Source organism: Selaginella moellendorffii, unplaced genomic scaffold (assembly GCF_000143415.4).
Source record: "Selaginella moellendorffii unplaced genomic scaffold, v1.0 SELMOscaffold_48, whole genome shotgun sequence".
NCBI lineage: Eukaryota > Viridiplantae > Streptophyta > Lycopodiopsida > Selaginellales > Selaginellaceae > Selaginella > Selaginella moellendorffii.
Window position 1 is genome coordinate 158,793 of NW_003314309.1, and position 13,312 is coordinate 172,104.

General features: G+C 35.6%; 1 protein-coding gene and 1 long non-coding RNA gene across 2 annotated transcripts; one reads left to right on the forward strand and one right to left on the reverse strand.

Moving 5' to 3' along the window:
- The first annotated feature begins 3,021 nt into the window (after window positions 1–3,021).
- On the forward strand, window positions 3,022–4,333 carry LOC112350330 (probable LRR receptor-like serine/threonine-protein kinase At1g34110). Its single transcript, XM_024686305.1, has 2 exons — window positions 3,022–3,480; window positions 3,584–4,333. Exons 1-2 carry the CDS (start codon window positions 3,022–3,024, stop codon window positions 4,331–4,333), a joined length of 1,209 nt encoding a protein of 402 aa, XP_024542073.1.
- Window positions 4,334–10,163: 5,830 nt separating this feature from the next.
- LOC112350369 lies at window positions 10,164–10,701 on the reverse strand. The gene is made up of 2 exons (XR_002993745.1): window positions 10,519–10,701; window positions 10,164–10,446 (listed from the first exon to the last, which is right to left on the reverse strand). It is a non-coding gene; the product is annotated as an uncharacterized LOC112350369 (long non-coding RNA).
- Window positions 10,702–13,312: the final 2,611 nt, after the last annotated feature.

A 13,312-nucleotide genomic window follows, 5' to 3' on the forward strand; every position in this document is an offset into this window, starting at 1 on the left:
TTTGGTTTTTCCTTGATGTTGGTTCAAATAAATATATTAATAACTGTTCATTATATAAATGGGAAGAAACTATGATTTGTTACAATGGCTTGAAATATTTTTGAAAGTTGAAATTTGAAAATTGAAATCTCTATAATAGGATTTGCATAAGTTAACTCTTTAAATAATAAAGTTATTTTTTTAAAAAAAATATTTACCATATAATATTAAATATATTTTATAATTAATTAATTAAATATTCATTTTAAAAAAAACTTCTTACTTGAAAGAACTCTTGTTTATTTTTATTTTAGATTAGACTATATTTACAATATTTCTTGTTTTATTTAAAGTGTTCTTCATTTTGGTTGCTATATCTCTCTGGAAAATTAAATTATAAATTATTTTCAGAAATTTTAAATTAACTTTTAATCCTAATATCCTAATCATTGTTGTAAATCTATTCAATTTATTGTTGTAAGCACTTTAAAAGTTTTTATATTATCAATAAATAATTTATTTTGATAACTTGTTAATGTCCAAGTTCCATGATCAATTTTTCCATCACATCACAGCCATATATTTTACTTTATTCTGCACACAACTAAGTCTTTTTTAGTACTTATTTCATCATTTTTATCAGTAATAGTTTTATATATAGTTTCAAAAATATTTTTAAATATATACATATAATCCTTTAAAAATGCTACCGGCAACTTATAAAAATATGAAAGTTGATAAAATGTGACTATATTATTGGGTAATGATATTTGATCTTCTTGTCTAACCAAATAATAATATATTTCTTATTGTTATGGAGTCATCTGTCCTAGTACTAGTCAAATATAATTATGACCATTAAATAAACTAATTAAAATTAAAAATTAATTTATGTTTTATAAATAATAACTAAAATCTTACGTTCTATTAGTAGACATAAATGGATGATCCATAGGTAAAAAACACCAATGACTAATATATATAAATTTTTATAAACTTCGTGACTATATTCCAAGATTGCAGATCCATAGTCTAGGTGAAAGTATTTTCCCATTAGTTTGAAGTCCTGAAAAAATTTATAATTCAGGAAAATCATGAATAAACTATCACATTGCTTCTCTAAACTTAAAAAACCTTTTAGATTAAAATTATCTTTCCATGGCAGTTAATCCCATAATTGTTTTAACTCTTCCAAAAATAATGACCAATAAATATTAGGTACCTTTGGAAGTTTTGGGCCTAGAAATATTATAAATATAAATATGTAATTTTATTTTTTAAACTAATACTTGGTATAATCATAATAAGGAATATAAATGAAGGCTTAATTGCTAGAGTTGGTGGTATATTATTATTAATTGCAACAATTGCCTAACATGAATATATTTTTGCCATTAATTTTGTTTGAGAAAGATCATCTACAGCTATAGTAAAATGTATGGATTGATGATCAAATGATAAGTTATATATTGTGTTATTTCTCTACATTGAAATTATTATTGAAATTAAGGTATAATAGAGAAATAGTGCATTATTTTCTCAGGTATATAATTGTTAAAATCTTTGTGCTTGTTAGCAATAGAAATTTGACAAAATTGAAGGTCCTTATTCTCCTTATGAAACAACATAAAATCATTGATGCATAAATCAATCTTTTTATATGTAAGTCCATTATGTTTAGTGATATTTACCATTATTTATAATTATTTGAAAAACTTTATTTGTAAGCAACATTTTTTTGAAGAGTTTTCATCCAAATAATGAAAAATTTAATACTAAATAATAAATAAAAATTAATTACTTTAAAAAATGATCCGTTGCTTGGCTTGATATTCCAATATTAACTTGGACATCTAGAAATATTAAACAAGCCAACAAAATAGAAGCACTTGCCCCTTTATAAATAGGTAATAAATTGTCTTCATTTCCATGTAAGCAATTTTAGAAATAATTAAATACATTATTATCCTCAATATCATCATTGCCACTACCATTATCACCACTCAAATTAATATAACAATCATTTGGAACTATAAAGCTTTTATCAATTTCAAAAAATTGTTATACTAAAGTAGTAGATCTGCATAATCTAATCCCTTGAATATTTTCCATTGAAAACCATGCATCATGTGATGCTAAAGGATGTTTACCATAAAGACAAATATGATTTATGATAATTTGTATAAGGTAAATATAATTACTTCCACAACATGCAACTCTCATTCCTAAATCCTAAACAAAAAGCTTAATACAGATCTGAGGAAAAAAACAAAGTTCTTTTATTAGGAAATTATGTGTTAAAAGTGGGTACATTATACTGCTATTAGTAATTTAGTTGGTGTAAATATTGTTGAAATTTATGACTAAAACTTTTGGAACTACAAACCTTAAGAACTTACATTTTAGTCACAGTTTAAAAGTTGTAAATTGCAACTCTAATTAGCAACATATATGAGCTTATCTCGCTTTAAAGAATATGTTACTACAAATTATGATTTATATTTTAGTTGTAAAGGACAACTATAATTTCCAACTTAAATTTGAGTAACTATAAAGCTATCACAAATTACAACTTAAAATTTGTAACTAAAGCCAATTTGATACTAACATTTAAGTTGAGTTGATTACAACTTAAATTTCCAACAAACACAAAAATTTCGTTGGAAAAACATATCATTATAATGCTTTTACGGACTGGCAGAAGTCAAGTCTAAGTCTCCACATTCCATCCACCGTGGCCAAAAAATCACCACAAAAAAAAATTGTGCAAAAATCTATGTTATGTAATATAGTTGATCAGTATACCAATGGCAAATCCCAAGTCCCCCACTTTATTGACTAGCAAGGCTTTCATCAAGGCCCTTTGCTAGTCAATAAAGTCAATAAAGTATTTTACAATGGTAAATCCCAAGTCCCCCACTTTATTGACTAGCTCAATTGACTCGAAGTCAAGTGTGCCAAGAATTGATTATCAAATGTGCGTGTAAACTCTGCAAAAAGAAGAACGTCATCTCGCACGTTCACTCTTTGATGTTCTGATCCATGGCCATGTCTCTCGCGGATTTGCTGTTGCCTTTGTTTCTACTCGTCTTTCTCACAAGATCCCGGTCACAGTGCCCCACAAATCCATCCGCAATCGTGAACGACACACAGGTTCTTCTCTCTCTCCGTGACAGGCTTGGCATCAAAGTGTGGAACGAGACTGCCAATCCAAGAGCATGGCGGGGAGTGGAGTGGAGCTCGGACAACCAAGTGGAGGGCCTCGCTCTGTCCAGGTTTAATCTCTCGGGAGTTTTTCCTGCCACCTGGGCCGAGCTTCCATCGCTGGCTCGCCTGGACCTCTCGCAAAACGGCCTCTCCTCGCTGGAAGTCCCTTGCAAAAATACGCAGCTCAACCTCCTCAACTTGAGCTCCAATTCCCTGCAAGAGTTCCCCGAGCCTCGAGAGTTTGGAAAGCCTGGACCTCAGTGGGAACTTCTTAACAGTGGCCAGACTCCCAAAGTTTAGCTTGACGCTGTGATCGCTCGACCTGTCCATCAACAACTTAACTGGGAGCTTTTCCATTGGTGGTAACCTGGGACTGGAGGCACTGGAACTCTCGCAGAACGGCCTCAGCGGCTCCATTCCAGAAACTTTCGGGGAGATGACGAACTTGACGCGCCTGGACATATCGTATAACAGGTTTACAGGAGATCTACCCGATATTTGGAGCAAGAACTTGGAGCTCAGGTACATGCGTATCACCAACAATTCGCTCCAGGGTGGTTTGCCACCGAGCTTGAGAAGGCTACGCAAGCTCTCGGATTTACGCGCTGCATACAACTCTCTCTCCGGGCCACTGGAGCTGGAAGATGGCGACTTTGCAAGCATCGAGGTTTTGCACCTCGGGCTAAACTGGTTTAGCGGAACGATCCCGGCTACGCTGGGAGGCTTGAGGAACTTGAAGATCCTGGTTCTCACGGGGAATCGTTTTAGTGGCACCATCCCAGGCGAGCTCTCGAAGCTCTCGCATCTCCAGCTGCTGTTTCTCATGGGGAATCGTTTAAGTGGCGACATACCTCCGGAGCTTGGAAACTGGTCGAACATCAGGGAGATATGGCTCGACAGCAATGACTTGACTGGAACAATCCCAGGCGAGCTCTCGAAGCTCTCGCATCTCCAGCAGCTAGTTCTCAGCAGCAACGACATCGGCGGGGAGCTCCCTTCTGGACTCTCCAACTGCACCGAGCTCGTCGGTCTCTCGCTGAACCAGAACAAGTTCTCTGGAAATCTCCCTGACAGCTTCAGGAATTTGAGCCACCTGCTCCTTCTGTCGCTTTCCAGCAACGATCTTAAACACTTATACAAAGGTTAATTTTCCTCCATGTGAAAGAGAATTCCTTAGTGGAGCAATAGGGAGATTTTTAAATAGAAATCTCATTTTTGATATGAATAAAGTGTTTAAATTTGTTCATTTGCAACTTCATATTTAAATCTTTAATTAATTCAACCATTTTTGTCACCCACAAAGAATATATAGCAAGGTATAAATTATGGAAGTGTTGGATGTGGATTGTTCAATACTATTGAAAATACATTTCTAAGTTTGTCTAAAGATAATTCCTTTAATTTTTTATTTTTTGTCAAGAGAATCTTTCCAATCCAAAATTATCTATGACATATCTATCTACAAGAGAAAAATTTCATTGAAGATAAATATATATTCATATCTCAAATTAGTCTAAATGCAACACTAAACATTATAAATAAATCTATATTTTACATAACATATGGATTTAATGATATAATTAATAATTACTATGAACCTAGTTTTTTTTTGCCAAATCAATACATAATCTTAGAGTTTCTTGATATTTTGATGCAACTTTATGATACTCACATTCGTAAAATAATTTAAAGCTTACTCACATTCAAATAAATATAATTCATAGCTTTAAATTATTTTATGACCTCTTTATTTATGTTATAAGTCTTGTATCAAAAAGGAGCATCCAAAATTGTGATTGCATAGTTATTTCTGTTAGGTTGTAGTACACTCTTTTTTATCAAACACCATTAACCAACCTAACAAAATAGCAATACAGTTTAACTGCAAGTTTAATTTAATTTAATTTTATCTTAGATTAAATTTACCATCACTCAACATTTTCTATGCAGACTTTTACACTATACTATTTGATATTGTTCAAAATCCTCTATCATATAATAAATTTGTATTAAAGTGAAAGTACTTATTGATACATTTTAATTATGGAAAATTGTAACAAGCTTCACAAATCTTAATGTTGAATGTTACAACTTTATAGGACCAAGTAAAAAAACTTTAGTGACAGAATGTTTACCCTTAACTTCATTTTATTTAAATCCAATAAATTATATTTATTGGGATCAATTTCATCCTACCTCCAAAATTTATAATATATTTATTGATCTATTTTGAATGAAAATGATTATATATATCTTATAAACATCCAGCAAGTAACTGTTATATATAATAAAAGTTTAATACAAAGTTTTGTTAGTCTGATTTTATTTAAAAAATTTATAACAAAATTTTAAACTGAAACTTTTTAAAGTAATTTAAAATATCTTAAATACTATATTATAATAATATTTATGTTTAATGTTTTAGAAAAATGATGAAGCATGATGCCGCATGATGGCGCACTTAGCTCGAGAGGAAAACGTCTTCGCTGCAAGACGGTCCCATCTGCTTGGCTTGAGAATGGATGCCTCTGCCGGTCTCGAGACTAGCCTCCTTGACGAGCTTCCCATCGACCAAAACAGCGTCTTCCTTCGCCGCGAGGCTGCTACAAGCCTTTGCCGCGTCCTGGAGTTTGGCTTGCATCCTCTCGAAGAGATCCAGAGCCACATCGCTCTCGCCATTGGAGACGTAGCCCAGCATCAAGGACATCACGCTTGGGTGAAGAATGCTGTCGAACACGCGGCGGGAATCCTCCATGCTGCCGCATTTCGCGTACATGTCTCCCCAGCTGCTTGCTCTCCGCCGCCTGGGCGTGGATCGCCCAGGCGCAAATTGCCCTAGCGCAAATCCCTTGTGACCTTGGGCGCCCGCGGCGACGCTGCCGAAGGAGCGAATGCTGGTGCGGCGCATCGAATCGCTGCCGTCGCCAAGTCTCATCCATCGCAAGAACCCTAAACATTTGCTAGCAACATGGAAATTCAACCAAGGCCGTCGATTCAAGAATATCTGACGGTTGGAAATGAATCGGGGTGGAAAACCTTAGGAAAAATCGCCCTGGTCGCCCTCGAGTTAAGTCGACTGAAAACAGGAACTATGGCGATCAAGCGTAATCGCTCTTAAGACTCTTACCTGTTGAGGCAGCGATTCCTGCTACTCCACCGGAGATCAAGCTCGTCACCATCCTACTCGGGCTTGAAAGTAAACATGCAACGCCAGGAGGCCTAAGCTTGTCAAAACTGTGTTTACCAATGCGATGGTGCTCTGTGCCTGTAAAGCTTTTCCAAAAATTTCTCACACTCGGAAACCACAAAAAAATCCAACTTTGAGCGTTCCAGTAGTTGTAGAGAGTGTCATACAAGCAGAAGTTTATCGCAATCGTTGGCCCTATGGCAGGAGTCAAGTCTGTGGCATTTGGCAGGGAGGAAAACCAATACCAAAAGCGTCGTCAGAGTTCCTTATAAAGGCTAAGAAAGCTCTCCTGTATGTGATAGATGCGGACACAGAGCAACGTTTACACGCAAGAGCACAAAAGCTGTCAAGGGAACAACCAACAACAAAGATCACAAAGCTCAAGGTGAGGAAATTCAGGAGAAGACTCAGGAACAAGATCCTGAACATGTAACCACCTTGCAGGTTCCAAACTGACAGTCATCAAACCAGTGTAACGTGAACATGACCCAGCAGGAGCAGTCTCCAGCATCTCCACCGCACACAGCAACACTAACACAACCAGCTCTCGATGCCGACACCGACAACATGCCGCATCACCGCAAACACCACAATTGAGAGCATCCCGAGCAGGAGTGACGCTGCAAGCCTGTGGATCTTAAGCTTGGCATTTCTCCAGTTTGTGGACAAAATGCAGTGTCTCCAGTCAACACCATAGATGCAGATATCAGCAGATTTTTCAAGGCTTTTCGACGACAAGCAGATGAGCATTTTCATGCGAGACAGAGTCCAATCAACACCTTTGTCTACCAGCCCCTAGATGTGAAGGTCATGAAGATCCAGATCCAGAACCATATTCTCCAGCTCAAGAGGAGCATTCAAGGAATCTGTATGCACAAAGACTTAGCGCATGAATAAGGAACTCCCCAAGGAGAATGCAGAGCTTCGCAATGAGATCTGACAGCTCAAGGTGAAGCAGCTGTAGGGATAGGGTGCGCTACAATAGAAGAACAAGTTCAAGAATGAGCTCTCAGCAGCAATACAACAGCCCAATGCCATGAAGAAGTGAGAGCTTCAAGATGAAACTCAACTCAATTGTGGGAGAAAGTGGAGCATAGAAAATCAACCTTATATTTAGAAACATCATCCTAAGTCTTGAAATTTAAATCTTAAGACTGAAGAACAAGTTGCCCCATGTAAAATTAATTAAGGAGGTGAGTTAACATTCAAACTTTATCCCTTTCTTTTGTACTTTAGCCTTCCATCATCAATGCATGTCCATTTGCTCAAAATCTAGAATACTTAAGTGATGCTAAGCTTATTTTTGCTCATGACTTCGACAAAAGCCTTTCTAGGGATTGAAAGACTCAAGTAATTCCTTTTTTACTTTTTATATATTTATTTGTGTCTAGCTGAAGTAAAATGCAAAATTAAGTCAAACAAGTGTAGTAGTAAGCATCCACTTTACTCTTACCTTTTTTTATTTTTCATTCTTATTTTCTTTTCCTCTTTCTTTCTTTTCTAGTACAAGCTTTTAGCATACAGACTTTTGCCCAAGTTTCTAGGAATGGTTTGTTTTAACATTTAAAGGAATGATTGCAAAACACATGAACTTTCAGCATTTAGATTGGGATGGATATTTGCCATTTCTTTGGTATACGTATATCATAGGGTATAAAGTTCCATTGGTGCTTCACTTTATAAACTTTTATATGGTCATTATTCGATATGGTTAATAGAATTGAGTTTACTTTCGTGATTGCTATAAACTGCCAATATTAAGTTTTGGGATCAATATTTGATGAGCATTCTTCCACTCATTCGAGTAGAGTTTATTAAGCACTTAGGTTGTGTAGAAGTGGGATAATAACAACATAATAACTTCCATCATAGTCCATCAATGGAGTACAAAGTGGATGATTTGGTGTTAATCCATTTTCCCAATGTTACAATATATGGTTTGTTTAAGGGGCTCTTTATTCAGTGAAAGGGACTATATTAAGTGTTTTGGTAAGTTAAACTACACATTTATAAAGTTTGGCAAAACATTCAACAAACTAATCCTCCAGAAATTATATATATGCAATAACATATATTGCTTATAGCCACCACAACCACCACCCCAAATTTAACATCCAACTGCTAAGACAAATTGGTCCATCTCTTTCACTACCCTCTTCTCCTCACATAAACTCCTTAGCCTCAAGCATGGCTTTGGTATATAGAGAGAATGGGCCAGCCTTGTGTCTTGGTATGCCAACTTTGTAGCCAACTTCCACAAGCCTTCCCATGCACGCAACCGGAATGAGAAAGCAGCCAATTTTCTTAGAATTTGCTTATCATAGCCATAGCTTTCTCACTGCTAGCATTCCAATATTCTGCCACATCCTCTCCAAAACATTGAAACTTTGTATCCCACCTCAACAATGAGAAGAGTGTCTAGAAATTTCTTCATGAGCTCCACAATCTGCTGCTACAGAGGAGTAAGCTTTTCCTTTCCTGATGGCAACTTTCCATCACAAGAGGAATTTCCATTGGAAGCATCTTGTCCCCAATAACATTTACAAATTTTCTATACCTGTGGTTGCAAGAGGATTTAGATGTAGAAGCCAGGTTAGGGTATTGATTGGCTGCATTCTCAGCCGGTCGTTTAAGATGACACAACGATTATTCTTGAAGCAGCAGTGCCTAGTATATTTATTATAAGATTCTTATATTATTTTATTAGAATAATATTATTTGTAGGTGAACCATATATTACAGCTTACTGAGATGGAAACTTTTTGGCTAATTATTTCCCTGTTGCATTTGTTAGTTATTGCAAGAGTGAAATTTCTGCAATATTTATCTTTAGACTCATTGGTAGATTATAGAAATAACAATTACATTTTAAACACTTATGCAAAGGCTAATTTTCCTCCCTATGGAAGGAAGATTTTTTAGGAATTTAAACATTATCTACTAATTTAAGAGCATTAGATTATATACAAAATAGTTTTACTTATATTTTCTTCACCATTATAGTTTTAAAGATAAAATAATCCTTAATTTAGGTAGAGAATTAAATAAAAATAACACTATTCTTTCATAGATATAAATTTTTTTTATCACACCAAATTAATAGTAAACATTTCTTCTATAAACCTCATATAATGTTTTACTATGAAAGTTCATTTAAGTAAATTTATTTTAAAATTTTTGAATTCAGCTTTATCAAGCTATGTATATATTGGATTTTTCTTAATTAATCTTTGGTTTTTCCTTGATGTTGGTTTAAATAAATATATTAGTAACTGAATGGGAAGAAACTATATTTTGTTGTTTAAATTTTTATTACAATAACTTGAAACATTTTATTAAAAAAATTTGAAATTTCTATAGTAGGATTTGGATCAGTTAACTCTTTGAATAATAAATTTATTTTATAAATAAAATTATTTACCATATAATCTTGAATAAAATCTAATGAATAATTAAATAATATATTAACTATTTATTTTCAAAAAGACTTCTTACTTGAAAGGGCTCTTGTTTTTTTCCTTTTATATTGGAATGTATTTGCAATATTTCCTGTTTTATTTAAAGCCTTCTTCTTTTTGGTTGCCATATCTCTTTTGAAAATTAAATCATAAAATTATTTTCAGAAATTTTAAGTTAACTTCTAATCCCAATCTCCTAATAATAGTGCTAAATCTATGCAATTTATCGTTCATCCAATGCTAATGCCATCCTAATCACGATATTAATGGCTTCCTAATTGCAATCCTAATCCATGTAATCAGTATTAATTATACTCCTAATTGCAAGGTAATGGCACAAACCTAATCACATCCTCTCAAGGATTCAAGGTTTTTTTGATTCAAGCTTTTTGTTCTTTCAATCAAGCATTGCTGAGAGTTGGAATTCAAGGAGTAACGGTGAGCAATGTTCGTGGTTTAGGCACTCAAGGTGGAGCTGTGTTTTCTTTCTTTTTTCCCTGTGGAGAACAAAAGCTTCCAGGAGAAAAGAAACCAGTTCTTACCCTTGATACTTGGGAGTCTCCAAGGTCTAGAAAAAAAAGAGAGAGAAGCAAAGAAATTGGTATCACTGCGTTACTAGTCAGATCCGAGCTCCAAAGAATCCGTCCACATCAGCAATCCAAAAGAAAAGAGAAAGAAAGCTCAAACCTTTCTGCAGCATGTTAAGATCCTTGAGCCCTCCAAGAGCGGTGCATCTATCCCTGCCCTCTCCAAATCCTGGCGCCTACCACACCCAATGGTGTGTGGGACGAGGCTATTGCCACTGGCCAGCATCGCTCGGTACAGAATCTCGCCTTAGCGGCCAAGAAGATTTCCCATTTAGCCCTAAATTCTGACACCTCTTCATCTGGCAATTGGATGATTTTATCTGACTCATTCATTTTGACAGCATTTAATGAGCCAGCTGAGGCAAATGATATACACTTCTAGGAGTCACTGAGGTATAGAAGTATCTGTGCTGATATCCTTGATCACAGAACTTTGGATATCTAAAACTATTCCCATCCAAAAGTTTTACTTGATCAATCACCATGGATAGCATATGATTTTCCTCTCCTTCCTTAATATTGAACCACTGAACTTTAAAAATAATTCTCTTGAATGATCTAAACTTTACCTCATAAATATAAAAGGTATCTATAATAATAAGAACGAATAACCCAAACCCCTGCAGCCGTCTGGGGCAGCCTCGGAAGCCATGGTTCTCAACAAGGGGAGGCCAGCTTAGGCTTTGGCCAGGGCCGGTGGCCATGGTTAGCGGGAATATTGGCTCAATGTTGTGGCGGCCAATGGGTGGGATGCATGCGTGGCAGGGAAGGGAAGAGGGCGTGGTGACATGTGTTATGCCATGCACTCCTAGGGCTCCATTGGTGCTCTGGTCGGACACGGTTGTGTGGGCATTTCCGGGAGAGCCTGTGCATGGTAAGTAACAGGGGCGGGTAGAATGGTAGTCGGGCACACAATCCAGGCTCCTCTTGGGATCAACTCAGGACTGTGAGAGGCAAATTGGCTCATCTCCAACTCAGCAAAGCTTTGATCCCTGTTTGCCATTGCCTCACGAGCTCTTTGGCCTGTAGGAAAGCAATTATCAAGGACACTCCCTCTTCATCCCTGGATTCTCTCGAGGAATCCCTTGTTGCTGGGCCTGGTGAGGGATTGTTGTTTCAGCACATGCTCGGGATCAACTCCATTTGTAGGAACCTGTTTTGAGTTGACGTAGGGCTGTCGAGTGGCTGTGCCAGCCAACACTGCTCCTGAAGTTTTGGAAATCTGACATGGCACTGATGTCTGGGTTCTCTCGAAAGAGAAGGAGAGAAGCAGAAGGTGCCACCGCAAGCATCCCGCCAACTGTTGGGAAAGGATGGGAAAGCTGGCATCAATCGATTTGTTGCAGTAGCCCATGGATAAAACTGTAGTCCATGGATAGATGTATGACATTATAGTCAGCATTCCAGAATCAATCCTAAGATAAATTTGTTTAGTATGATCATGTTAAACTAACAAAATTCACCTACATTGTCTGGAGTTCAGTCAAGCCTACAAATGATGGAACTGGCTGAGGAGAAAAGGAGTTGTTTCCAATGCTTCTGTTATGCATACACATGCATCAGGTAAACTCCAAGTTAAGAAGAAATATTACATTAGTTGGAGAGCTTTCAACCTGCTTAGATCAGGTAACGTTCCAGTAAAAGCATTATCATTGATGTGTCTGTAAATGAAACAAAACTTGAGTGCAAAGTAGTTACCATATTAGCTATTTACATTTCAAAGAGGGTTGATATCCGCCCCAAACTGCTCGGCAATGATCCAGCAAATCGATTTTTGTCAAGTCTCCTGAAAATACATCTCTGGAGAAGTTCCCGATGAAATTGGAAACTTTTCCAAGCTGACCATCATGTAAGTCATTGATGGCTAGAATACAATCTCGTGTAATAGAGCAGTTATTGTCCAGTAACCTGAAGGACAACAGGTCCAAAAACCTCCATGAAAATGAGAAAAATACGTACAAGTGCCTGAGTTCAGGTAAGAAATATATTTCTGGTGCGTCCACCTCTTTGTAAACCACCCAGCATTTGCTGGGCAAGTACTCGTAAAAAACTAAGATAGATCAAAATACATACCTGGAAAATCAATATGAGGTTGTTGTGGATTCCTTAACGTAATTATAATGCTGTCCATTGTTTTCTTATTTGCATCAATTTGAGAAACTCTAAAATGCTTTCCATTAATCTAATATACTGTATAACTCATGGCCTAAAATTTAAAACTAATTAATGATTAATTAATGTTAATTATGACTTTGCATCCATTACCCAAATCCTTAAAAACATTTGATATTGATTCACCTCTTTGAATAGTATATTGTATGATTTCATATATAATAGCCATAATAGGTAATAGTGGTAGCTATTTTAAATTTTCAGGAATCTATTAGTTTGGATGGTCAATAACATATTGCATTCTTGCATTATCTCTTTCAATTCTTGCTTGTTGATACTTTTGAAGGATAAGTTGCATTTCCTCTTCATTAAAGTAAATATATAGAGAACTATTTTCATATGCTTCTTAACTAAGTTGAATTTGTTTTCCTAGATGCTACAATCGAATACTACTATAATCAAATGGAGATATAAACTATGAAATACTTAAGCAAATTAGAACTAAAATATTATGCATATAAAAACTCTTTCTTAATAGCAGACCTTCAGCTATAGATCTTCAAGTTTTACTTTTTGTCTTACCAAAGATTTTAAAACCCTTAAATAACACTCAATAAAAAATATATTTCAGCTAGTTCTAGGACCAACCATCTTTAACTCATCAATTAACTATACTAATAAATGAACTTGTGTTGTCATAGCTGTTGTAAATAATGTTGCTTCCAATAAACACACATAAATGATAGACTTTTCTTTCATAATAGGTTTCAAAGATCTATCTA

Excerpts from the sequence above, each read along its gene's own strand:
- LOC112350330 (XM_024686305.1), top strand. The coding sequence starts at position 3,022 with ATGGCCATGTCTCTCGCGGATTTGCTGTTGCCTTTGTTTCTACTCGTC. Across the intron at positions 3,481-3,583 it reads ACAGTGGCCAGACTCCCAAA|AACGGCCTCAGCGGCTCCAT; the intron begins GTTTAGCTTGAC and ends GAACTCTCGCAG.